Source organism: Falco peregrinus, chromosome 3, assembly GCF_023634155.1.
Source record: "Falco peregrinus isolate bFalPer1 chromosome 3, bFalPer1.pri, whole genome shotgun sequence".
In the NCBI taxonomy this organism is placed as follows: Eukaryota; Metazoa; Chordata; class Aves; order Falconiformes; family Falconidae; genus Falco; species Falco peregrinus.
In genome coordinates, this window is record NC_073723.1 from 92,291,086 (window position 1) to 92,318,348 (window position 27,263).

Here is a 27,263-nt window from a genome sequence, read left to right on the forward strand (position 1 = left end):
CATGCATCAACATACCGATCTCAGCTGGAAAAGGGAGAGGAAAGCCACAGGCTCTTCCATGACGCTAACGCCAGGGCTGTTCCTCAGGCCATCAAAGTCACTTGTGCAGCTGGTGAACTTTTGACAGGGCCAATAAGTTTTACTTGGGAACAAAAACTTGACAAATTCAATAAATATGCAGAAGCACACAGATATATACAATATTATTTGAACAGCCAGTGGGTGGCTGGGGAGGTAATAACATTTTCTCCTCAATGAGTTTTAGTCTGGTTTCAATTTTTGGCATCAACCTCCAGAAAAATTCTGATGGGGGAGAGAGAGACTGTATAAATAGAATTTCTAGCCCAGTTTGGGGAATAAGTTTCTCTCCATATTTTTAGCATGTCTTGATAGCAAGATGTCCCTGTATGATCACATGTTGTCCCGTATGCCTTAACAGTAGTGAGGTTTGACAGGGTAAAGGGGAGGTAGTAGGAGCTCTAGTAACTGCTCTGTCTTTCTTACTTTTTCTTTTTTCTCTATACTTTTACTCCTTGTGTTTATAAGCTAATTCTCCCTAGTAAGCATTGATACGAATATGCTGTGGATTCAGTTGCTCCACACAAGTAAGAATTCTTGTGATTTTTAAGAACTATTTTGTCCCTGTCTAGTGTTGTTTGCAAAAGCAAGAATGAATGCTTGGTGATCAACTTTTTTCGTTTTTTAAAAAAAGTTTTACTACCTAAAATTAGAAACTGAAACATGTAGGTCAGTACCTAACTGAATGTCTTTATTTGCAGATGTTCTCAGCATCACAGTTTCTTTTGATGTCAATAAATTTATCTGTTACTTTAAAATTAAACTCCCTGCTTTGGTGTTGGCCTAAGAAGTCTCAACATTTCCTAAGACTGACAAATCAGCATGTATTTTTCAGAAAGTAAATTAAGCCTTCGAGAAAGCCTAAAGAAAAGAACAATTACAGAAATAAAAGTGAAAGTACTTTTATGAATAGCTTCTGTTATAGAGAGGGTATTAAAGGCTTACTTTAGATTTAGTTGGTCCTAACACACAAAATTTTGTGTCCTGATTGTTTATTTTTCACTCACATACGGCTCCATATGGTGGACTCCGTATCATTCACATTGGCAATAGCTGTGGTTGGTGTTTGGATTGAATCAATCAATCACAAGTTTCTCTCTCAGGGAAACTACACTATGACTCCAAGTGATAAGGTACAGCAGGTATTTTGTGTGTGCAGACATAGTTGCTTTTTTTTTTTTACTGATCAATAAAAGTAATTTTCAAAAATCATAGAAGAATCCACATGACATCTAGTGACATGGAATTTTAGGAACCTAAATTACCTTAGAAACAGGGCTTGGGCTGCTCATCCCCAGGGCTCTTTTGAAATTTTTCTTCACTGTGAATAAGTTATTAATTCCTTAAGTAATTTACAAGTGATATATAAATAGCTATACCTATGGGGACTGAGGTGGCATTTTAGGTGCTAATGATAATTTTGTTGCTCATCATTTTGACAGTGATATAATTCCGATCATTTGACATGTAGCCTAGCCAGATAAATGAGCCGTTTATTCCCCCTGCTCCCAGGGTGGGGGTAGTGTCACAACAGACCCACTACTCATCCCCATAGCTATCGTTCATCGTTCAAATTGCACTAGATGTAAAATATTTCTCAGGATTTAGAAAGTTCTGTTTAGAACTTCCGTCATTTTTCTAGGTGTCAGCCCAGCCCATGGTTTTGCAGCACACGCACTCTCTCCTTGCCCTCACTGACTTCTTGGCACGCTGGCTGGTAACCTCTCACATTCTTTGAAACCGCCAAGGGCTTTTACTCCCACCTTCTTCATTTTGGATATATCTTCAGGGAGTAGCCTGGCAGCAAAATCCTCCCTTTTAGTATTGTGGGACCCCACTGGTGAGTCCCATTGATCTGTTTCTTTACAATTTATGAGGCACTTAAGAACCGGCACATTTGCTAAATGAGTTCCTGCGAGGATGGCTGCTTTCTTCCTATCTCCCTTCCTCAAAGTTTGGTTGAGTTGTTTGGTGGTTGGTTGGGTTTTTTTAATTGCAGCGTTGCAGGTATTACAAAATTTTGCAATCTCAAAAACTCACCTGGGAAATTTCCAGCAGCCCTTTCCACTGCCATAAATGATGGCACAGCTTCACAGTATTGCTGTACAATGCACCTTTCAAAATTTTGGAATGATGGAGTAAACGGCCAGGAGGGATTAGTGGCAAGCACCAGCAGGGAGACCTCATAGTGCATCTGAGAACACAGGGCACATTTGCAGGGCTCTTAACTATCCCTATTTTGTGCTTTGGCAGGGAAAGTTGCAAATGTAATGAAGTCTTAGCTGTCACATCTTGATTTTGTAGTAGAAAACAGGAATAAAACCAATACCGGCTGCCCCATCAACCAACTAAAAATTATTTTTTTCATTTTTTTTGTCTTCCTAACAGTTCACATTTTACAGCTGAAAATCCAGGACAGCCTAAAAAGTCTCTCCAAGAAGATAACATAATACTTTGTCACAGCCAGTCATTAACACTTGTCAGGACTATGTCTTCTCGCCAAAATAAGACAGAGAGAGAAACTTTACTACATTTTTGTAACTAATGAAATGTACAGCTGCAATAAGACTGATTCTCTCTCTGAACTTGACTGTAAAGTGTACACAGAGGTTTATCTACCTTGTGTGGTTTTTTTTCTTCTAACATTTCTTTTTCAAGGGAGAAATTTCGAATTATATTTATATAGTCCTCTGAATCATTCAAATTCAGTCCTTTGTACTAACAGGAAAGCCTCAGAGCTACAAATATTTTCCCCCTGTAAGGATTACACTTTTTTTCTTTTACTTTCCCTTCTACTTATTACTAATTAAGTAGTACTTGGGGGAAACACTTCCCGCCTATAATTTGAACTACAGCAGGGTAAACGAAACAGGCAAACGCTTGTCTTGACTAATTTTCTGTCATTAATCTTATTAAATTAGAACAGGATTGCAAAGATAGCCTGAAACCACTACAGCACTCAGAGTTCTTTACAGACTGCTGCAAAGACTGCTGTCTGCAGATGTGGAAAGAAAAAAATAAAGAAGAAAAAAAGAAAAAAAGAAAAAGAAAAAAAAACTGTTCAAGCAGTGGAAAGATTTATTGTCTTATTTATTAATATAAAAATACATGCACATTTGTTACAGAAATATTCATTGCTTCCAGGACCAGGATTAATTCAGTAAAAATGAATATTTTACTCTAGTCATTTGGCACTACATGCAAATGTTATCTTCACTAACATGCCAGTTGGTTTTATAAAAGATCACCGTAGAAAGGGGGCATTTGCAGATAAGCTGTAAGGTCTAACAAGGTGAACTACTAGCAGAAGTGGAGCAGTGGCCTCTTCAGTGACAACGAAGGTTGAACTGAGCTTGAACTGAGGGAGGAGGGGGTTTCTGGTTTGCGGGTTTTTTTCTGTTTACCTTAAAATGAGAGGTTGGGTTACAGAAACACATGAGATTTGAAGGATTGCTATTAGAGTGGAAAGCCAACAAAACATTAGTAATGGTGCTATGGGGATGTGGAAGAGAAGCCACCAAGAGTCATCATCAAAACAGTTGCTGCTAGGTCTGGCTTTTGCCCACCAGAAGTTGCTGGCTGGCCAGTGCTATGTGTTGTATTTAACAGCTCAGGGAAATCAGAATCTTTCAGATGAGAAGGAAGGGAACAGAATCCCATACAGAAATTAGAGGCATTCTGAAGAGTGATAGTTGAAAGGAACCTAGCCAGGTCAGTGAAGAATGCTGGCATGGGTGAACCCACATGAGCAAGGGTTCCTCACTTAGGACTGCACCACTTTTACCCCATTCTCACCATAGAATATATGTTTTAGGGGGACGTTTAACCCACTTCAGCTGGAGAATTAACTATTCCAGCTGAGCAGACTTTTACTACTTGCTTATTGATACAATGTTTTATCTGTAGGCAGACCTAATAGCTGTTTCAGAACTGAAATTAAGGTTTGAAGACTAACAATTTAATTATCAGATTCCATACATCATAAGAGGTATGAGAGTTTCTCCTATAGGAAGACTGAGTGAGAATTAAATATGATGTTTCATGGGAAATTCCACATTCTTCCCCTCTGCCAAATGAAATGAAAATAATTGTCACAAATGCAATTTGGAAAAATATCTGATTTCAGGTCAGCTGGACTGTTTCATTTCTCTTCTAGCCTTCTTTTAAAGAAAGAATAACTTTACAAGAGTTTTCAAAGCCATTCTGAAAGAAAAAAAACACCATTTTTTTCCAACTCTGAAAATGTCGAAGCATCTTTTTTAGATATTATTAATATAATTTTGTTTCAGGTTGACAGTAATGGAACTTGCTTGAAATTAAAGCTTTTCTTTCCAAAATGTTTTGATTTTCACAACAAACAATATTTGTTGAGGAAACACATTTTTCTCAATACCAACTTTCACAACTTGGAGTAAAGAAATAAGGGCTTCAAAAGCTTTCCAATGAACTGGGGGAAAAAAAGAAACCAAAAAATCGGAAGCCTAGCTTCCTATTATTTTTTAAAGTCTCATAACGTGGGGAGTCATGATTTAGTTTTTTGAAACTTGAACTTGATAATGCTGTGAATATAATAACAATAGCATTGTTTGAACTGTTTCCTTTAGTGAACAAATGCTGAAGACTTGATTTGTCAGAGCATTTGAAAAAGAGGTTTAAATACATCCCACTATGGTAGCATACTTGTTCTTTAGATTTAAGCACAAAATTGTGGTTAAGCAATCCCTATATCCTTGATTGCTTTGATGTATCAGAGCTGCTGGCAAGGTTGGTGGGTGGCAAAGGAACATATAAAGAGCCATATTTCAAGTTTCCCTACAAAAGATTACTTACAAGTGACATTAGTGGTCTGTTACATGGTGTCAGTTTTGCTGTTTATAAAGTGCCAGGACAGAATGAAGTGCTTTGGCTTAATTGTGCGTGCAGCAGCGATTGGACCACAAATCCGAGATGTCTACACAAATGGTATCTTGTATTAGCTGTGGAGGAAGAGCAAAATTTTCCTAAAATTTTGTTCTTAATTAATTTATAGTTCATTTTCAAATGTGAAAATACTTTCTATTGGCATATATTTGAATTAAAGTTGTATGTGATAGGGTTTTTTGCTGTAAATAGACTGAGTAGCTACGAGGGGTTTTGAATGTTTTTTTAAAATGCTGTCAGTTCTGTTTCTGTGTAAAGATAAAGCAAGGAGATGAAATGCATATACTTGTTCAATTTATCTGTGCTTTTGTGAAAGATTTCATTTTCAGTTGTTTTCTTCACCACCTCAAAAATATATGTACTTTGCCTCGTTTGCTTCTCAGTTACAACCATTTGGACCATTTGGTCCATTGCAGTGCTATTCCCACCCCTCCTTGATTATCCTGGCTCCCCTGTGTCCTTCCCTGCCCACCTCACACCCCACTGGGTCAGTACCCCAGCTCTTCATCCTCAGAAAATCCTCTGTACCTGTGGATGTTTTCATAGCTTGAAACTTTCTGTCTTCCTGTATAGTTATAGGAAATTAAAAATAATGGGAATCTCCAGTTTGAAGAGGAAAAGGAGCATTCATTACTGCTGTTAATAAGTATTGTAACAGTAGTGAACTGCAGATATGGAATTAGCCTTAAATAAAATGCAGTCTGTTCCTCTGTAAATCCAGAGTGTCTTGAGGTGAAGAACCTTGTAAACAAGTAAACTCGCACATGCATTTGAAATGTGATTAACTTATTTATATGGGAATTTCTGAGGTCAGTGATAGTAGTGGTACCCACCAGAGCTGACAATGACTATCATCCTAAGCAATCCCAAAGCACCCATCTCCAACAGTGAGGTGCTCGACATGGAAATGTAGATGCAGAAGTCATCAAACCCGCTTCGTCAGTAGCAGACATGTGGTCGCGTGCATCCTTCTCCGAGTGCAGAGCATTCTGGTGTATGGCTGAGGCAGTCAGCCATGAGAGCAAGCCTGTCCTGTGCTTCAGTGAGAGAGAAGCTCCCCACTGTGGGACAGGCAATGGGCTTGCTGTAGAGGCTCCTTGCCTGCAGGCTGTAGGACCAGCGTTTTGTGAAAAGCCTACACTAGGCCAGCAGGCACCTGCCTGGAGGCCCTGGGCCTTGGGCACTGGATGGGGGGATCCTCACCCCATCCTCTATAAATGTAGCCCAGCCTGATTAGCCTAACTTTCTTTAGCCAGTGATCCTTCGCATTTCCCCCAAGTTACACAAGACTGTTTTCTTGCCTGGTTGGGGCACCCACCCTAAGGAGCAGAAATCTGGGTAGCCCTTGTGGTGGGAGCTACTGAAAACCACAGCAACGTGAGGCTTCCCTGTGCCTCTTCCACCACGCTTGGGCTTCGGGATAGCCTGGCACTATGTTTTCCCGTTAAAAATTCTGACTGCAGTTTGACAATAAATGAAGGAGGATTTTTGTGGGGTTTGTTTTTCCTTTCCCTGTGGTTAGAGGAAGAAGGGAGGGGAGTCGGTTGGCAAAATGGACATCTTGCTCCTGGTGTCAGGCTGGCCGCTGTGCATTCCCTTTTATCAGCAGTATGGTGTCCCCAGCTGTGAGCACCAAGGTGCCAGGAGTAATTAGAAGTGCAGCTATCAAATGCTACTTTGTTCACAATGAGAAGTACTTTTTTTTTTCCCTTGTGAACTTTTCACATTACTGGGCTGAACAAAACGGGTGGAGATTTCTTCTTAAGCTGTTTCTATTGTTATATAACTTTGATAGCGACATTAAGTGAGTCTTTGCTGGCTGGGCTGAGCCTTCTGGAGCCTGTTGGGTGTTAAATGGGGTTCTCTGCTCAGTGACCTCCAACAACAACTGACGTCTCCTGATCTAAGTGCTTCCTGTTGTTTTACTGGTGACGGTTAGTTTTCTATTAAGCTCATTTGAGTCCTGCACATTTTTACCCTCTGCCCTTTAAAGGGAGGGACTAATGTTAGTTTTGGCTTCTGAATGAAAACTTTGCAGTTCAGGCTTCAAACAGAGCAACTGCAAAAAGAAGGAAAGAAAATTTAAATTATAAATCATCTGTAGCATCATGGCACAACTGTTAACAGCTGACTTCGCTTCAGCTATTATCTGTTTGAAATTATTTCGACAAGAAGTGTTCCCAGTATCGAGCAACCTACCAGCTTTGCTGGTCATCCAAAACCCATGAGTTGTGTTTAAAAAATCGTGGGATTTGAAAACTAGTAATAATGCATATTCAGTATTTCCTTTCGCCTTTCAGTGTTTTAACCTTCATGGGTACATAGAGTTCACATTTTCAGACTCCCCTCCTTAGCCCTCAGGGCTAGAAACTCAAAAATGAAGGCTGAGATTGTCAAAGAATTAAATTCTTCTAGGAGCTTCAGGGGGGCAGGGGAGCAAAGAGAAATCAAATCTGTGACAAAATCCCAAGAGCTGGCAGTACAATCAGTAAGTGGGAGGCAAGGGGCACTTTTCTTTCATTGCTGGTGACTGAAGCTAAATAGTCTAAATCACACTGCTGATTTAAATTGCATAGATTTTACTTAAACACAAAAAAAGTAAAGGATTTCATCACTACGCTTCTGTGCCAAGCTGGTTCGGAGCCTCATGATATATACTTGGAGGCAAAAAGAGGATATAGTTTCAATCATAACTCTGGATTTTGTACGTTCAGTGGATTAGGTTTGATGCACCGATGTACATTCCTACATGTGCCATCTGAAGCATTTGTTTTGAGAGGGAGCATTGTCCTCAGGCTTCCAGGCTGAAGGCTGGCATCTTCAAAGGCAGAGCTAGTCACCCACCAAACCGTTCCTCTGCTGTTGCTCCCAAAATTTTAGGACAGGACAGTTGCTAATGAAAAAGTTCGCGGCGCACCCAGATCACATAAATTACAGCAAAGTGCTGGCTGCTCAACACATATGAAACTGATTTGGACAAAGTAGCTGGCATTCAGCTCACAGGTAGTAAGTACTGTTTACAGAACATGTATGTGAAGTGCCATGTCGAGCTAGGACTGAAAACTCAAGACCTGTTTTTGTTTTGGTTTTCCTAGTTAAGCACAAATTAAATTATGCAGCTTAATGCTATTCAAACAGAGCTTCACATCCCTAAAATTAACAGATTAAAGAGTTCCTGAAAGTACTGGCCAAAATACAAGAATTAAAAATATTTTAAGAAAACAACTTTGAACCAATCCACAAATGAAAAACCTCACTGTCATATTTATTTGCAGATACATGAGACATTCTCAAATCAGGACGTTTTATTTACCCGTAGCATTATGTGTTTAATTTGGAAGTCCTCTATTTCAGTCCTTCCACTGAATCAAAAACCAAAACAAAGAGACTTCAAAAGCCATTGTTGCTGCATTCAAGTCTAAACTCGGCCTTTGTTCCTATAGCTAATGAGTTTATACTGTCCTGCAGGGAGAATTGACACCAGCCTCAAGTAAATGAAAGCAGGCCAAATGTTGGTAAGATCAGAGCACTAAAGTAATTATGGGTTGATTAAATGTTTATCTTCTTTACAGGTGGGAAGGGAAGAATGAAAATGAAGTAGGACGATGCAAAGAGACTGGCCATATCCATGTGACAGTCAATCACAAGTACTACAGGCCAACTGAAGTGGTAAGAAAATGCCTTCTTTTAGTTTTGCAAATGAATAATCCAATCACTCAGCCAATAAATCGCTGCATTTGGCCAGCAGTCTGTGAAAACGGCTTAATTGTGCTCCTGCTGCCAGCTTTTAGAGCTCTAAATTAGCCTACTTGTCAGCCAGCTACCTGGGGACAAGCAGGCAGGCAGCGCTGCCCAGGAGGGGCAGGCTTGCCCCGTCACAGGGATGCTGCTCTGCTTCGGTCACCCTCTCCGAAGGGGAGAGGGGACGCTTTTGGGGGTGAAACGTCATCTGATGGGAAACAAAACAATGTGCAAAACGACTTGTTCCTTCTGTTCTCAAATGGGTATGTGGCCGTCTCTCCTCCAGCTACAAGAAGGGAAAGCGGAGGAAGGTGGGGGCTAATAGGCTTGATTTTTAAAGTACCTGTTTCTGTGTCTTCATGTCAATGTTTCAACTCCATCCAGTGAATGTCCCATTCAGCTTAGAGCTTTGTGACTGTAGGTACCACAAAATGCCTGTTTTAGAAGCGCATGTGCACTTTCTTTTCTCAAGCGCTTTGCAGGGTCTCACTCGGTAAATGCTCATTTGCAGAACACATCTTTCCTCCCAGGAATGCCTCGGTGAAGTCTGCCAGGGGTGCTCAACCAGCACACGCTGCCTGCAGGACCAAGCCACTAACCCCTGCCCCCAAATCACCTGATGAGCATGCTTAGGAGAGGAGAAAAAACCAACACTATTTCCAAGTGACGCAGGATGGTGGCAATGCACAGAGATAGTACAGGACAGAGCCCGGCTTCTGGACACAGGGAACAATAGCCCCAATCGTGCGATGTGGCAGTGGGTGTGCCCAGGAGAGGATGTTCTTGCCTCCTGGGGAGGGTGATACCAGCCCTGCCGGCTGCTGACGCAGCATCGGCTGTCAGTCCGGCAGTTCAGGAGTGCGGGCTTCAGCTGCCTGATTCAGGCAAGCTGTGATGAGAGCACGTTTGTCCTGACACAGGTCGCAGGGTGGGAGTGGGGACCTGCACGTGTGGAAGTGGATGTGGCTTCCAAAGTGGAAATTCAGAGGGGAACAGAGACTTTCATGTTATGCAAAAAAGGGCTGGGCCCATGTATCAGAATCAAACGCTAGGAAGTCATTAAGAGCTGTCTGTCATTCTGTGCTTTGGTAAGGTGTCAGGATGATAAGGAAGACACAGAGACAAAAGGACTTGCCAAACAGGAAAAGGACACTTGACCCAACAAGTCCGCGCTTTGTGAGACCCACTTTCCTGCTTTGTCATACCTCTTACTAAGTACATATTCACTCCTCAAAATTCATGGGTAGTATGTAGCTGTTCTGAAGCCCTCGCTGTAGTTCCACTATTTTTTCAAGTTCCAGTATTATTCATGTGCTCAGCTATTTTCTGCTGAAATAGTGGTGCCCATGGTCTCCTCTCTCCTTATTGGTTTCCTTTTGGGAACACAATTCCTGGATTTTAAATTCAGCTCACTACGCGCTTGTCCATTTTGGGACAGTGCATAAGCACGGGTTCCTCAGGAATGCTCATGCAATTGCTAGTGGGTCTATACATAAGTATAGGGATGTATTCAAATACTGAGTGGAATATGGCCTTGAAATAGCATTCCATATAAACTCAGTAGACATCTGATGTTTATCTGAAATGATCTGGTCTGTTGTAGGCCACCTTCCCTTGGGCTCCATATCTCTCTTCCACTGCCCCCGTCTTGCCTTGCATTTAACATAGCCCCTACTTGGTTCCTGTGGAACCCAAGAAGATTGTGAAGCTGCTCAAGCATGATCAAGGTAGAAGCACAAAATGGATTTTGAAGTACCTTTGTCTTAAGGAATATGCAGATGAACTGTGAGCAAACTCCTCTATGAAGAGATGTGGCATCCATTTCCTCCAATTAAAGTTTCCTTTTTTTGAGCGTCTCAGGATGGGTACCCAGAATCATTTTCGGGTTTTTTTAATTCTGATTTTATTTCTGTTCCTTATCAAAGGCAGGCAAACCTCTGTTTGTTTCAGTCAGGGAATCACATCTGTGCAATTTCAAAATACCAGACCAAAATCCAGTCCATTGCAAGAAAGCAAGGAAAAGCAGTGAGAGAACTGAAATGGACTGACAGCATGTGCTGCCTTCCACCTACCCTCACCAAGACAGCATGCTGAAGGCAAGAAAGCCTCAGGTTGACATTTTGGAAGGAGGCTTAGCCAGATCAGTTAACAGGAATTTTGCTGTGGAATCCCAGCTGACACAGAAAATCCGATGTTCAGATTCTCATGTCTTATTTGGAAACATTTCTGTCTCTCTCTCTCTCTAAAATTTAACATGATATTCTGGAAAGTGAAAATAAATATCATTTAATCTTGTGTACAGTCAGTTCTGACAGTGCCAATACAGTCATTTGAAAACACATTTGTTTTCTTCAGTTAGTGATCCCTGGGGTCAAGGCCTCCCATTGAAAAGCTTAGCTGTACTGAAGAAGAAACCTTGAAATGTGAGACTGTCTTCTGGTCAAACTAAGTAGACCCTTTGAATGCCTTGACTCTAAATCTCTTCACTCTACTTTTGACTGCTTTGGGGGCCCCTGATATTTACTGGCCTTGGGAATTGTTCCTGCTAATGCTTCTAATGACTGTCTCTCTCCTTCCCTGCTTGTGTCAACTACAAACCTATCGGTATAATTTCTTTTGGCTTGTATCAGATTCCTAGCAGTATCTTTTCTGACCCTTTTTTAATTGGAGACTAACTTGCTGCAAAGATTGGAGGAAAAAAAAAGATTATTTTTGCCTTTCTTATAATCTGCAATTTTCACAGGGCTTCATGACAAGTTTGCTTTTTATACTGAACTAGATACACTATGAAAGATGATTTCATGTGTTTTGCAGGCTTTTTTAGCACATGGCTAGTAAGATCAAACTTTACATGCATTTGCTGCCCTAGGTTTGTAAGGCTAAGTTTCCACTACAGTTTACTCACCTGTAAAATGTGGATTCTGCAGAAATGATCTCTCTAGTCTTTTCTACTTCTGTTACAATCCAAATGTTCATATTATAGGTAGGCACCTTAGTCTATACTTGGATTTAAATAATCTATTTGATATTCCAAAAATAATACTAAATTAATTTTATATAAATAATTAAATTAATACAATTAATTTTAGATTTCTTTTAAAAGTTAAAACTGAAATTCAGTGAACCACCTCCAACACTTGGAAACAAGCAGCCCTGCAGCAAAGAACGTCGGAAGCATCAGGTCTCTCAGCCCCTGAAGTTGGGTAATTCTTAGAGAATTAGGGCTTCTCTTTAATTTTCTTATCTTTCAGCAGGACAATTATATTAATTTGTATGCAGAAATTTCCCTCCAAGAATTGCACAATTGCTTCTAATCAAATTATGCCCGTTAAGGTGTTTGAGTAAAATTGCCTCTATTATTTTTCCGTGGCAGATATTAAGCTAACAGTTCCATAGGAGCTTGCTTCATTTCATTGCCCTTTCCTGCAACAACGAAGATTAACTCCAGGTCTCACTGGTCTGTCCTGTCATCACAGAGCTTAAAATGTACATATCTCTCAGTTAGGAGTTTATGTTACCTTTTAAAAGGGAAAAAAAAAAAAAAAAAGAAACCTTTCAACCATATGTAAACGTCGTCTGCTCTCTGAATCTAATGCTCTGCATGTGTTACAGGGAATTCTTCCCTTTCCCTCCCACCTGTTTCTGCAGTTGTCCTACAGCTTGCATAGGATAGGAGCTGCAGGTTGTATTTTTGCATCAGAGTTGTTATGGGCTGGCATGGCTGTAACTCCGAGGACGTACATACATCAATGCAAATTTCCTTCCTTTAAGCAAGCCCTGGAAACTCTGTCACAATGTGATGCTAATATTTAAGCAGTCATCTGGCCTCTTATTATTCTTCTTCAAAGAAAAAAAGGGCATGCTAACTTGCTAACTTCTTCCTTTTGTTACATGCCTTAAGCAATTAAGCTTTTTTCTCCCAGTCCTTTCTAGCACTGATATAAATGAAATGCCATTTAATGGTTAGGAGAAAAAAATCATGGTAGTGTCAAAAGATACTTTGTCCCCCTGGGATTATTTCTTTAAACTGCTTTTTCTAATGCCTAAGTTCTGTATTCCTCCTTACCGGGTTGTTTACTTTTCAAAGGATTGTTTGTTGTATCTCAGTATCTGCAGATACATATATACATAAGAAATACCCTAAGTCTTCTAAGTGTTGCTTACATTAAACTTTACATCTTTACTGAACTGCATTTGGCCTCAGTTGCCCTTTTTCCTCCTTGGAATTAAGCAGGACGGCTTTAAATTTCAGTCTCTTCAGATGTTTTTTTTAAAAATTCAGCTCTATGTTTCCCATGTTTCATAGGATTCCAGTAAAAATTCCTTGGGGCATATCACATTCTCCCAAAGTCAGCTTTCTTACAGTCAAAAACATTTCTGAACTCCTCTAAGTGTTCCTGCCCTAAAGAGCATTTAGAGTCTAATGAAACCATGATCACAAAATCCTAAATGCCCCACACTTCCACTTTAGTTTTCATACAAGCTTAATTTCCTACTCATAAGTTCAGAGTCGCCTGTGACTGTAAACTACTCAGATGCCTGCACGAGGAAACACATGTTTCCCTTCCTCAAGGATCTTTGTGCTCATCAATGTCAATGTGTGGCCTGTATTAATACTCATGAAAATGAAATGGGAGCATTCAAGGAAGAATAATGTTCAGATGATTTTCCTGTCTATTTTCCTCACTAGCAGCCAGGTAAAGAAGTTGCAAGTTGTCATAATTCTGACAGTCTTATGTGGGGTTTTTTTTTTCCTTCTTGTTCTGAAAACGTATGTCAACATCTGAAAACAACTGCTTTGGTAAATGATTATCCCTGTTGTCCTTAATTCTCCTCTAAGCTGACTTTGCTGCTGTGTGAGCCAAAATGTTTATATCTTTCCTTACTTCAAACTCAACATTATCTCTGTGTTGCTTTGCCACCCTCTTCCTTTTATTTGTCCCTCCTGCTAATAAAACCCGCAGAAGGCTTTTGTTTGTTTGTTAGTTTTAGTTAAGGCTTCACATATCAGGCATTTCAGAGGTATCTCTGAAAACACACGTGTCAAATTCAGCCAAGTAAAATAATGATTAGTAGTAACTTGTCTCTGTATAGCATCTACAAGGCACTGAGCACTTAACACATTTTAAATGTTTCTCAACAAGCATGTGAAAAGGGTTTAAAAAAAATAGCATCACTGCATTTCTGCTTCTGAAACACTTGTGTGGCAGAGCAGACAGACCACACTACTTGAGTCAAATGATGAGGCCCTGGCGAAGTTAGGAGGAGGAGAGCCTGATGGCATTGTGCTCTGCTGCCATGCCTAGTGGACACAACCGTCCTTCCACAGGTAGCTTTCTACTTTTTTATCTCACCCTGATTTTGTTCATCTTAATTATTCCTTAGAAGATAGGAAGAGCATTTTTGCTATCATGTTTTCCTCTCAATATGTCACCAAACCCGAGAAGCTTCAGCAGGCTCGTGTCCAGTCTTGCTCACTGTCTTGTTTAATCCTCTTAAGAGACTTAGCAGAAGCCCTAGCTTGCCTCCTTTCTTGTAGGAGCAGATACCAAATGTGTGCCCCTCCAATACTCCCACACACATTTCTGACTTTTTGCTTCATAACTAGCTCATTGCATCAGTATTAGACAGGCACATCCAGTAAAGGAATCCCTCTGGACACCACAGTGTGCAGTCCTCATATGCTGTGCTTTAATCGGTTGCTTCTCTTTGCGTCATCCTGCTCCTTCTCTGCTGTACCTCCAACAAAATATTTCTCTGGCAGCTTCTACAGCTGGCTCTGTTCCCCTTCCTCCTTCACCACCTCTTTCCCTGCTGTCACTTCTGAGGTTTTTAAACCAACCGTGTGTCATCTGTGACCTTCACATCTTCACTGATCTTCCTGAGAACATCAGCCTGCCTCTCTGAGTCTGCTTTCTGATCCCCTAATACCACAACAATCTGACAAGACTGGCCAGAGGAAGAGGGTGTCCTTACCTCCTGGGGGCTAAGTTGGAGTGCTTTTACACCCTGGGTGTTGCACCATATGTTCATCTACAGCATCGGTAGTTTTTCCTCAGAAATGTTCAGACTGGCTGAAGAAATCTCTGACTGACTTTGGGCAATGCCATTTTCCACTCTGGGTGGGTAAAGAGATTGCAACCCCATTGAAGAGCAAGTGTGTAAAGATAAAGCCATCATCTAGGCAGGAGGGTTGGTGGTTTGAGTTCATTGCTCATTTTTCCAAATGCTGTTGACACATAGCAATTAGTGGCAATCTTGGATGTGACAGGTCCAGGCTCAACTCCTGAAAACATATTTTTAAATTAAACTTAGGTGACTGGAGGATTAAGGCTGAGGGAGAGGTAAATGAGGATAGAAAGCTGTTTACCTCCCTAATTAGGGCCTGATTCAGCCAAGCATCCAAGCAAGTGCTTCTCTTCAAGGGCATGAATAGTTAATAGGGACAGTTTCCATACTCAGAGCTAAGAGTGTGCTTACGTGCATTGCTGCATCTGACTATGAAGCAAAGCAATTCCTCTGTGATGGGAACTGAGATGGCCAGCTCAAAGGTTTGTGGAAAGTCAGGAGGTGCCAGCTGATTATTCTTGTTTGCCTGCCACATTGTACGAGAGCACAGTGCTTCAGGAGTGGAGATGCTGGAATAGCTCAAGACAGCATCTTTAGCCAGGTTCTCTTCGGGTGGCTTTGCAGGCAAGAAGGGATAAGACCAAGTTCATGCAGTTTGTAGTTTTAATCAACTGCTCCTGCCGTGACGTTTCCTGCCTGTAATTCTTCTCTGCCTTCCTGGCAGTGGGGGGTCTTACAGCCACCTCTTCACTTATTCATGTTTATTCATGCACAGAAAGTCTCTCTTTATCTCACCTCTCATCCCTTTGCCTCCCCCTTCTCTTGGCCTGCCATTTGGCCTTCTCCTCCCCCTTATCTCTGTCATCTCACCCTCATTTGGACCATCCCTTGTTTTTTATCACTGCCTGTCCTATGCCTGTCCCACACAAACACTCCCTGTGCTCCAGCAGATGTGGTGGGAAATGCAAGGGAAGGGAAGTCTTGGGGGTGGGAGAAAGCCTGGAGCAGGCAAAAGCCACGACAGAAGTCCAGGCTCAGGCAGCACCAAAGACACACTTGTCACAACGGCCAAGAATTCCCTCCTGCCAACAGTCTCCACCACCTACAGCCTATTCCCCATTTCCTACATGAGATCAGACATTCGAAAGAGCTGAACTGTGGTTCAGACCACATTTTGGAGCGCCCAGTGAGACTGGAGCACTGGCAGAGTGGCTCAGCACCAAACTGTTCCCACCAGGGCTTTCTGAAGACCTTGCTGTCAGAGGTGGTTGAGGTGAGGTCACTTGTGGACCTGACTGCTGGTTCGCATTCAGAAGTGGGAGCATGTCTGAAGATCTGTCTTCCTTTCAGAAGCTGTTTATTTTATTTTACAATGGGATTTCAAAAGTCAAGTAATATGTTAACAATACTGTTCACATTTTGACTGTGTTTCCCACCTCATTGTAACCTTTTCTTTTTAAGTGTGCTGTGCCAACTCAGCTCTTGCAGTGGTTTTAGAATGGCAGCACAGAACCATAAGGGACATGATTTATATGAAAATAAAAATGGCTTTTGAATACAGAGGATATGAGACAGAGGTGAGGTTTCCTTCAGCAAATCTGGAATGAAGGGCTAGACTCCTGTCTAATTTCTCCAGCCTTCACAAGAGCTTGCCTGCCTTCAGCTGTTTGTGTTTTATTTTATGGGTGAGTGGGTGCACAAAGGAAGATGACAGCCACAGAGTGTTCATGTGTTTCATCTGAGAAGCCATGAGATGGTTTTAGTGTTGTTAAAAGCAGCTTCTGCTGAGTTTGGGTCAGCAGATGCCTTGACATCAGCCTTTTCAGCATGAAGTCTTCCAGTCAGTGGTTTGCTCAGGGCATAGCTGTCTCGAGGCTGGGTATGCCACAGCACCTAATATTTTTACTGCTTGAAAGACAGTACTTCAAGCCACTGATTGCCAAAATCCTATGCCACCTCCTGCAGAATATGTATCAGTGTTACTTTGGTGCTGCTGAAGATGCTAGCAAAGTACAGTTGTCCCTCTGGGGTACACCCCAGGGCGGTGTGAAAGAGCCATATGGACCAGGTTAGGAGAAATGCATAAAGAGGTCTCCAGTCCTGAGGAAGCGGAACGGTTTGGGGGTTTGTCTCCAAAAGCTTTCATTTCATGTTTTTCAAGTTTCAATCCAAAAATGACAGTAAGTTTCTTTCATTTTCTACTTTTATTTCTTTCGTTATTTTGAAGTTTATTCCCCTAGAAAATGTGGAATGTTTTAAACTTTAACTATGGGGAAAAAAAGTTAAATAGTGTTCCGCTCAAAAAAAAAAAAAAAGAAAAAAAAAAAGAAAAAATTTGGCTTTTCAGTTTTTCTAAGGAAAGCCTAATTTGAGGGGAGGGAGGAGGGAAGGTACTTTTCTGGGGTAGCCTGGCTTTCTTTCAGATTAATCTTAGGTGTCTTCTGTCTCCCACAAAAAATCCACAAGAAGTTTTTGTTCAGACTTCCATCTCTGTCCTTCACCATTTATAATTTCTCTGAAGGGGCAAACAGTTGAAAGGCAGTGGAAGTTTGGAAGTGGTTGTTTAAAAAATAAATAAACCTTCACCTTTCCACTGTATCACCTTTAGAGTCATCATTTGTAAATTAACAACTTCATGATGGAGTCATGAAGAGGTGGGACCTTTGTTACTGTTGCTACCCTGAGATGATGATGTTGATGAGTGCTTAACCACATTCCACACCTTTGTCTCATCTTTGTATTCCACTAAAAACCTCTAGCTATGATTCTGACCTTATCAGAACTTTAAAACATTTTACATTGTTAAATATTTTTAGTAACCTTACTACCTCCCTGGTATTCAAGGAGAGCCTTTATTTTTTTATTTATTTATAAAAAAAAAAACTTTATGGTTGAGTTGCAGGGGAAAGTGAGCCTTGTAGATCTAAACAACTTCTAAAAGTTTGTTTTGTTGCTGAATAAAACCCTAGAAAATTATCTCTGTGGCATAAACATCCACAGTACTTGTCATGAACCAGGAAACTGATCTTCATGCCCATCTTGGATGCTCCCCAAATTGTCTGATGTCCCAGCTGGATGGGTGAAAGAGGAGACAGTAATTACCTGCAGGGCAAGGGAGACTTAAACATTAAAGAGCTTTATGGCTAGGATCAGCTGGAATTTTTGCTCATTCCTCACATATAGCGTCTGAGCTCACCAAAGCAGGCAATATGAAAAATATTAACAGGATTCAAGAAGACATTAGTAATAGATTAAGAGTGCAGGCCTCCCTTGCAAGACTTTTTTCTTGATTTTTTTTTCCTTTCAGCCAGAAAAGTCTAAAGGTGAGTAGGTGAAGTCAATTTTAATAATTCACAGACAATAATGCATCTATTTCTCACTTGACAGAGCTAGCGTTTAAACTATTAGCATTGTCTGGCATAACATAAAACAGGATCAGTCACTCATCCCTTTGAAACCTCTAACCTGGCCTCATTTAAATTTCTTCCTTCCAGCTTTGCCAGTACATTTTAATAGTCTTGGTAGAGCTCTCAGCTGACTTGTGACTTCAGACTTTATCTACCAGGTTGTGGTTAGGCATGGAGGAAGACAGCACCATTTCTTGTCAGCTTTTTCTGTATGCAATGACACAGAAACCTCAGTGCTACAGATAGCCATTGAAATTCAAAACAGACCACTTGACTGCTTAACAGCAATGAGGTTTTAAATCACATTTTCTTTTTGGAACACCATGCTGTAGTTTTTGAAAACACTCTTTTTTCCTTCCTCCAGACTGCTGAACTGGTACTACTTTGCAGTCATGCTTTGTATTGAATAGCTGAAAGGGGAAAGGTGGATTAACAATAATGAAAACAAAAAAATGTGTTTTAAAATAGGACGCCTGCCTGTTTTTTTACAGTAATCTGTGACAAGTTCATGTTTATAATTCACTACAGCTGTTACCAAGTTAGTGCTTTGCAGACCTTAGTTTTACAAATTTCCAGATTGGGTAGCTAGGAGTTGAGTTGCTTTTGTTTTCATTTTTTTCTTTTGTTTGACCCATAAAATACTGCACTTCCACCTTCTGATTTAGAATGCAAAAACATACATTAAAGCTTCTTTACAATAGCAAAGACGTCTGACTAAAGCAATTGGCTCCCACTATAGTTTTTTCTTAGATAACAGTTGTAAATTTCCAAACCTCTAATCTTTGGCAGCATTTCCCTCTTGATCCTAGTTTCTGTTTCCATGTTTTGGGGGAGATTAAAAAGTGGTTGATGAAGGTGAAATTGGAAACAGAGGAAATATGAGGTTTTAAGAAAAGCTCAGGTGAGTGAGAGGGCCAAGTTTGCCCTGTGCACTTAATTAAGTTCTTAAATATGGCTTTGTGGAGGATTTCCTATTCCAGACTAATGCCTAGAACAATTATCTTTGATACCCTTGGTAGCATAGCTCGCTGTGACTAAGAATACCCTGGATGCAAACATCTGCATCCAGCAGCTACCTCAGCTAGTGACTTGCTTTCAGGGGAAGCAGCTGTCAGGGCCAGGACTGCTGGGGGGGAGACTTCTGGAAGAAACTGTCCATGTGCACAGGTACATGGCAGTTGATGTAGGTGCTCTGACTTTTGTGAGGATCAGCACTGTATGCCAGAGTTCATCAAATGGGCATTTTGTACATTGACATGCAGGCAATGGAGCGGAAGGTTTGGCCCCAGCACTGGGACAAGGCAGACCGCTGGCACTTGTGTCACTTGAGTATGTCTCATTGGGACTTGGAGCTGGGAGGGACCACTTAGAAACATGACAGAGCGGTTGGAATCACTGTTGCTTTTGACTGGGACTACCAAGGATTGTCCCATTTATGGTGGTAAGAGGAAAGCATGTCTGAAGGGATGTGTGTGGTGGTCAGAGGAATATAATCAATAACTCATGCTCCACACACCAATGAATGCCAGTGACTGCTAGAGACAGGAGCTAAATGCATCAGATATGAATGCATCCTTGGTTTGTGTATCAACTGCCCCTTGTTACCAACTACTTTTTTTTCTGTAAAGCCTGGAGAAGTCGGGGTTTCCTTCAGGTCTTCCATTGTCTTTGTTAACAGCCGAGAACTCAGCTGGACACTGTTCGCAGTTGCCAGTGAGCAAAACTTCACAAGACATAGTATATTGAGAATGGCCCCAAACACGGGGTGATGGGAAGGCTTTCTCAGTGTTCCCATGTAACCTGTCAAAGGCAGTTCAGGAGACTGACACGCTCCAGTAGATGTATCACATCTGCGTGTCTCTTCCAACAGCCATGAGTAGATTGTTGAGGCAGAGGAAGGAACTTTATATCAAGTTCCTCTACAGGAAAATGTTCGTTTTGGATCAGGATTCAAAGTGAATGAACATCCAATTAGACTTTTCTGAGTTTCCCTTTCATTCATTACTATCAACTGGCCAAATTTTGACCTTATAATGAGTACCACCTAAACATTTTAGCTATCTCTGTAGAGATGCCCTTTGAAGAAAGGCATTCGGTTGATATAAATTATTTTAATATGGGCTTTAGATATTAAGAGAGATTCCTGGGTAAGGAGAGGGAGGGTTAGACTTCTCTGTAAGGATACCCGTTTAAACTGTAATGCAAATGTGAGGAGATGACGTGACAATGCACTGGTGGAGGTAAACAGGCTCATTTCTGTGGAAAGGGTGTTGACGAGCAGTGATTTTTGGGAAGCCTCCAGACAGAGTCCAGACACTAACTTTAGGGATTTAGGCAATATAAAAGTGATTATTAAAAAAAAAAAAAAAAAAGTTTATATCAGCTGTGCCTGCAGTTTTTTCTTTTCTTCTTTTTTCACATACTTTTGTTCTATTAAACATTTCCAGAAACACTTGTACAGTTAAGCCTAGCACTGTGAAAAGGACTAATACCCCTTTTGATAGACTCTTCCTGTGTTGCTTTTGTGTCAAATTGACTACATTTCAGTTGCAACTTTAGGCTTCTTAAAAAAAAAATATATACAGGGCCTTAAGCCTGATAGACCTTATGTGGACCTGACCTGAACTAAAATGATCACATGAAATATCATGTTGGTAAGTGGTCTTGCATATTCACATGGCCTTAGGCATAGATATAGAGATGGCTCCCTCCAAAACTAAGTTCCAGGCATGCTGACAAAACCGTTTACTCGTGTCCCAAATATTGTTTTGGTTTTGTTTGTTCTTATCCCCCAAATTAATTTTTATTTTGCCTAATAAGGTGATGCTTTGGGGAGGGGGAGTTTTGTTCCTTCTTTTTTGCACAAATGCTTCTACAAAGCATCCCACTGATTGCTGCTGCAAAAAAAGCAAACATTGCTTTTTCTGTAGCCTTAGATTCCTCCTGAAAATTTTTTTTGTTGCCCTCAAAATCATTACATTAGTGATGGGCTATGACTTCTTGGGCATCCTGGTGACCACTGTTGTTTCTTGATGTCTCCTCACACTGCCCTGTATCTCTATTTTATTTGTTCCCTATTTCCTAAACTGAAGGCATGTGCATGCGACTTGAATTACTGAGTTAGGTTGAATAAAGGAAATGATCTGGTCACAGGAGATGCAGACCTCCACCTGCAAGCAAAAGCTGAGGCAAGTGTACCAAACCTAGTTCACTGGCTGAGTAACAAGACAGTGTTTCAGTGCCCTGAGACCCAAGGAGCTCATCCTCTTACTGGAAACACTTTGGATACCATCTTTAAATGTTTTGCAGTATTTTTATTAGTATTTTCACTCTTCAGTGGATCAGTGGAACCCTATTCTGAAATTTTAGGCCCTTCTTTCTTTGCATTAGAGTTTCAAATTAATGGTCTGCAACTGTAAACTCACGTACTTGTACTGACATTTTTTAAGTATAAAGCTCTCTGGTGCTTGCAGTTAAAGGAAGATCCAAAGAAAATGAGAATATCTGGCATATAGCCGTGGGCTCCACTATCAGCTCATTAGCTAATTTTACAAATTTAATCTTCATGTGGAAAAAATGTTATGACATAGTGGCTTGTTGGCTGTATCATTTAAGTGTTATACTGGTAACTATGTTACTATAAATTTCAAACCAGTGCACGTTTTCAGCAGTTGCAAGGTATCTTCAGAAACATCCCTGGTGGCATACTTTAGAAAGACCTATTTTGTGTTCAAAAGGACTAAAACATGGTTGGAGGTAAATGTGGTTTAATCTAGCCGTTTTAAGGATTGTATGGCATCTGTCTTTTTCTTCTTTCAAAAAGATGCAGCTAGTATCTAATAGATCCAAGTAGACCTGTCCACTAGTTTTTCTCCTAAAAATAGAAAATTCAGGGTTAGGGATCAGGTGATTTAGTGTCACTGGCATGCTGTGTGCCCTAGCACAAGTTATATACATTTTCTGATGCTAAAGACTCAGAAGGTTTTGTGTAGAGGGTTTGGGAACTTGTTTTCATTTACACTGTGACCTTTCTGTACTTCTTCGACATTGAAACGGCCTTTACAGGGGAAGTTGTTTTTTATTTTATTATTATTATGATTATTATTGTTGTTGTTGTTGTTGCTGTTGTTATTGTTATTATTCAACTACTTAAGCAAAGGCTCAGGTTTCAGCTTAATTCTGCTACTGGCATATGTCATGTGGAGAGTGTACAGTATTTCTGCAGGGCTGAGGCTTGTCTCCTGTTTCTTCTCACTCTGTGCTTGTGGACAGGGTGACTGTACCTCTGTTGAGAAACATTGTCTTCATACTTTATTATTCTCCCTAGCCTTCCACTTAACTCTTTGTACTGTGATCCTCTATCACCCATCTTCCTGTATCACCATTAGTCATCCCAGTATTTTCCTTCCTCTTTCCCCACAATTGTCTGTTATCACTCAGTTCTGCCTTTTTAAATGTATTTAGACATTGCATTTTTACTGTTACATCTCTTCAGAGCTAAAATACTTCTGGTTTACGTAATGCCTTTTTTTTTTCCAAAAGAAATACGAGATTCTTGCCCCAGAACACAAATTCCCTCCTATTACTCCCCAGCACCTACTGCTGCTCTCTGCTTTTTCTGCCCAGCTAGCTGAACACGCAAAGTATCTTCTTGATCTTTCTGCAGAAATGGAATTTTAGGCTTTATTCTAGGAGATGCCTTTTGAAAAGATCCCTGAGAATCCCGAGTTGTGCTTACCCAGAACAAAAGCGAAAAAACATATGCCTGGAAGTACTCTACAGGCAAAAAAAAGGGAGAGAGTCCAACTTTTTGATCTTTTTTTCCCCAGATATTGGTAAGTAAGTGAAATAGAACTTGATTTGGTGTTCATTCTTGATGAGATGCATGTGCTGTGCACATACATGTGCTTTCTCTCTCTTTCTTCTCTGTTTAAATCCCATTTAAACAGTGCTCAGTGACTGCTGGGAGTTGTAATCCATGTGCAACTCTGTCATGAGGCAAACACCAGCTGGAGGTACGGCTCTACAGAGTGGTCTGCAACCAGTTGAGTTGCTGAGGAGTCATAAAAGAGGGAAAAAGGGGTTCATGAGAACTCAGCCAGTGCCTTTTGGAAAGTGTTTCTCACACTCTCTTAAGAGCTACAAAGTCTGTATCTTGTACAGTTTCTTATGCTTAGCCAGGGACAAGACTACAAAACAGAAAATGACAGAACTTCACAGCCAACTTGGTACTGTACAGATTTGTTTGACAAGGTATTTCACACAGCTTCAGAGTAGACTGAAAGCACCTATAAAAATCTGCTGTTTACTACATAGAAAGAAAACCAAAATCTTTAGGGTTTTATTGAAGGAAACTTTTTTTCCCCCTGCCGGAATCACCAACAATGTGAATATTTCTACTTGGTTCTCTACTTCTGATAGGTGTTGCTGCTACCCATCTCTAAAGTCCATGTCTGCGTGTATTTGCAGAAGGTTATCCAAAGAAGCACAGATGTTTGGAAGTTTACCATTCTCTTAATTAAATAACATGTTAGGGTATATTTATAGCTTTGCTGATTCAGAGCCATGGGTTAACTCCTGTACTCCAATACTATTGAGTAATTGCCCAGAGCACTATCCTAACACTTCTGTAAAACAAAGCGCTAGGGACTGTTAGTGTAGAAAACTGTAGAATTTTATAAGGGAATTTTAATAGGGAGCACTATTAAAAATGAATACCTCTGTTTATGGGTATTGGCTAATGAGTGGAACAATAAAAAAAGATGCTAAGCAGCAACAGCTTCAGCAATAGAAAAGATAAATAATAACAGATAATTGTGAGGGGTGAATATACCATAGTTGTTATTCCTGATTTTTCCTGCCTGATTTCCTTGATGTTATGCTCAAAAATAACAAAGTAATTGGTACCTGTGTTGTAGCAGAGCAGATCTAGGGAATGTTTCATGATGCTGTGAATTATAACGTGGCTACAAGAATATTTGGACTTCAACATTTTTGAATTAAGTACATGCTGTTATTTACCCTTCCTGCTTTGCAATAGTTTGCCAAGGCAGCACACTAAAAGATTAGTGAAATGAGAACCTTGGGAACTGTAGTTAGTGGAGAACAAGAAGGTAGCCTTAAAAATGGTGTACATCCTCTTAGGAAAATATGTTGAATTGACGTGGGCTGTGAAACAGATCTCTTAACACCTGACATACACTACAAATGGAACCATTGGTTCCTGGGGTGAAATTGATTTTAATGTACTATGGTGCTGGCTCCTGTCATAGACCACCTTGCAGCATACAGAGGCCAAAGAGTTAAAGTATAGAAATGATCACAGTCAGATGGAGGCTGAAATCCTGGCCGCAGCCTTCAGTGGAACCCAGGTTTCATATGCATGGTCTGTTTTCACAAAAATGATCCCACTGCCTGGGGAGTGAATGCTCTCAACAAAATCCTTTATGCCCTTCAGTGAGGGTTTTCAGTGAGGCGACTGCCAGGGGAAGGAATGGGAATCCCACCCCACATCTGGGCAGTGTAAGAAGGAGAACTGCAGTCACAATGTCTTTTCTTTTCTTAAGGTAATTTGAAGAACTGTATGTAGAGACACACAGACACACACCTACTCACTCACACACTCACACACTCTCCTCCTCCCCTGTCAGTTTGTAAGCCTTTGCCTCCTTCTCTGTTTTTTTCTGATGAAATGCTGCAATTAGAAGGCTTATGAGTATCACTGTACAGCTCTCTGAAGTGGTGGTTTAAAGAATGAGTTTAAAAGGCTTTCCCCTTCTATGTGACTGCAAGAGTGCTAAAGCTCCATTGCCATTCAGATGCTTTCACTTACTTGCTGTGACCAACTGAAAGTCAGCTTTGAAGCAAAAAAGTGAGTGATACCATGTTTAATTCACTCCCAAACTCAGTGCCTCAGACAGTAATCATGCTAATGTTTGAGTAGGGGCTTAGGACCTCAGAGCTGCAGGCGGATCCCTGGGATCCGAGTTCTGCTTCGAGGTGGAATTTGTGAGCGAGGCATCCCCTCCAGGGTTACTCACAGAGGAAGGAAGGGGTGGCTGCTGTCTTGGCCCTTGGGGTTGAAATGCTTGCCAGCAAGGCTGGAGCTCTATGAAAAGGTTGCAGTTCAGCACAGTTGTGGTATAAATACTCCCCCACAGCCAGGATCAGTGGAAAGACAGAGACACTGAGTGAGGGCTTACTTTAGCAGTAAATTTTCACCCTTTGGAAAACAAGTATGTTATTTCACCACCCTTACCCTATTCAAAGGTTCATAATATCAGCATGTCAGAAGTGACCTTGGTTTTCCAAGTCAGCTAATACTGACTGACAAGCATTGTTGACATGATAAAGGAAAGCAGTATATTTATTGGAAGTAACCTTGCCCAAGCATGACTATCTTCAGTAATGACTAAGGTGGCAACTAAGGGGTCATTTCTGTTGATTGTCTTATTCAGTTTCCATCGGATAAAATGCTGGTGTGTTATTTGGGGGTGCCAAGAGTCGAGAATAACAAATTCTACTTAGGCGGCACGGAAAAGTACAAGTGAAAAATCGGGCATGTGGTCAGTAACAATTCTGACCTTGGACTGGAGAAATGTGACATCTGTGCAGACAAGCAGAAGGGTCATTGTACATTTTCAGAGTTAAAATGAAGTTTTTCAGTGTCCAAGTCACTTGCATTTTGTGGTGAAAGGAATAGTATTTCTTCAAAATAAAAATGTTCTTCGGGAAAACAAAACAGTAGTTACGGCTTCAGTAAGATTTTCAACTTAAGAAGCTTTTTGTGACTTTAAAGTTCTCTTCATATTCAGTCCTAAATTCTTGATCTAGGATTTGTGTAACATAACATACATTATGCTTGGCTCCTTAAACACGTTTTTATTGTTACTGTGCTCTTTGCAACCTTGGAAACTTTTTAATTCTTCCTTTACATTTGTGAGTTCACAGCTATCTCTGTGTGCAAGGCAAACATTGGCTGTAAAATGAGCAAGTAAAACACCTCCCTGCAATTAAGAAAGGAGGTTGTTTCCTCAGTGGAAACAATCTGCATTGGCCATAGCAAGAGCTACAATTCAATTCAAGCATCTCATTTAACACTTCAGATTGTCTTTGCATATATGGGCTAGAGTCCAACAGCATTAGGAAATCCTTGGTGGATAGTAATCTGGAACACAAAAAGCAGCAGTCATACTTCAACACAATTGATAGCCTTTACTTACTAGCAGTCTTCAGGCTAAATTATCATGGAGATGCAATTAACTGTCTTTCACTGAGAGGGTGGGTCCTTCCCGATCTAGAAGAGGTCACAGATGGGGCAGTGTGGCTATGTGGTTAAAGCATAATTTGACTTGCTCAGAAAGAGGTCCAGACTCCAGACTCTTATCCTCAACACATGCAGTCAGACAGTAAGAAATGCCATATACCACCAGCCCACCACAGCTGCCACCAGGCGTGATCCATCCAGACTGCAAATTCAGACTTTTTTTTTTTTTCTTTCTTCCTGTGTTTTCTGTCAAGCCAGTAACTTTGACTTGCATCTCTGACTCGCCCTGAGGAAAGGGACATAATCAAGTGGGCAGTCTTTAGTCTTGTTGACTCTGTGTAAGGGAAATAGATTATAATCTTTGCTCCAGGTATTTGTTGTACTGAATACCCTCCTATGGGCTCGAGCATTTCATTATGCATTTCGTGGGGCTCCTCAAGTTAAAAGCTTCAAAGTGTGAAGGAGTTTCATTATCAAAGCTATGATTGGCGCCATGTCCAAAATGTGAAATAATTGAGTTAGTAATTTGTTTACTTGTCTGGGACAAAGTAAATAAAGTGTCATTTCTTGTTGAGAGAACACACTTTCTTGGCAGATCTTAACATAGATGTTTCCAGCAGAATCCTCTCTTTTGAGCCTGTGTAGTGTAGGAAGAGTAGTGTTGGCTTCCCCGTTCAGTTCGAGATTTGACAATGCCCAAGGGAAGGGATGCGTCAGTTTTAAGGAATCCCCCACACCCCACAAAACTTGGAAATTTTACATTTATAACATCATGTCTGCCT

At 40.7% G+C, this 27,263-nt stretch overlaps 1 protein-coding gene across 2 annotated transcripts in view; it reads left to right on the forward strand.

Annotated features, from left to right (window-relative positions):
* The window catches only part of GMDS (GDP-mannose 4,6-dehydratase), a 426,996-nt gene that overhangs the window by 346,673 nt on the left and 53,060 nt on the right, over window positions 1-27,263 (forward strand). For both annotated transcript variants that reach the window (XM_055799448.1, XM_055799450.1), the window contains one exon: window positions 8,571-8,667. In XM_055799448.1, coding sequence (XP_055655423.1) covers window positions 8,571-8,667 — 97 coding nt within the window. The remainder of the gene's footprint in view (window positions 1-8,570; window positions 8,668-27,263) is intronic.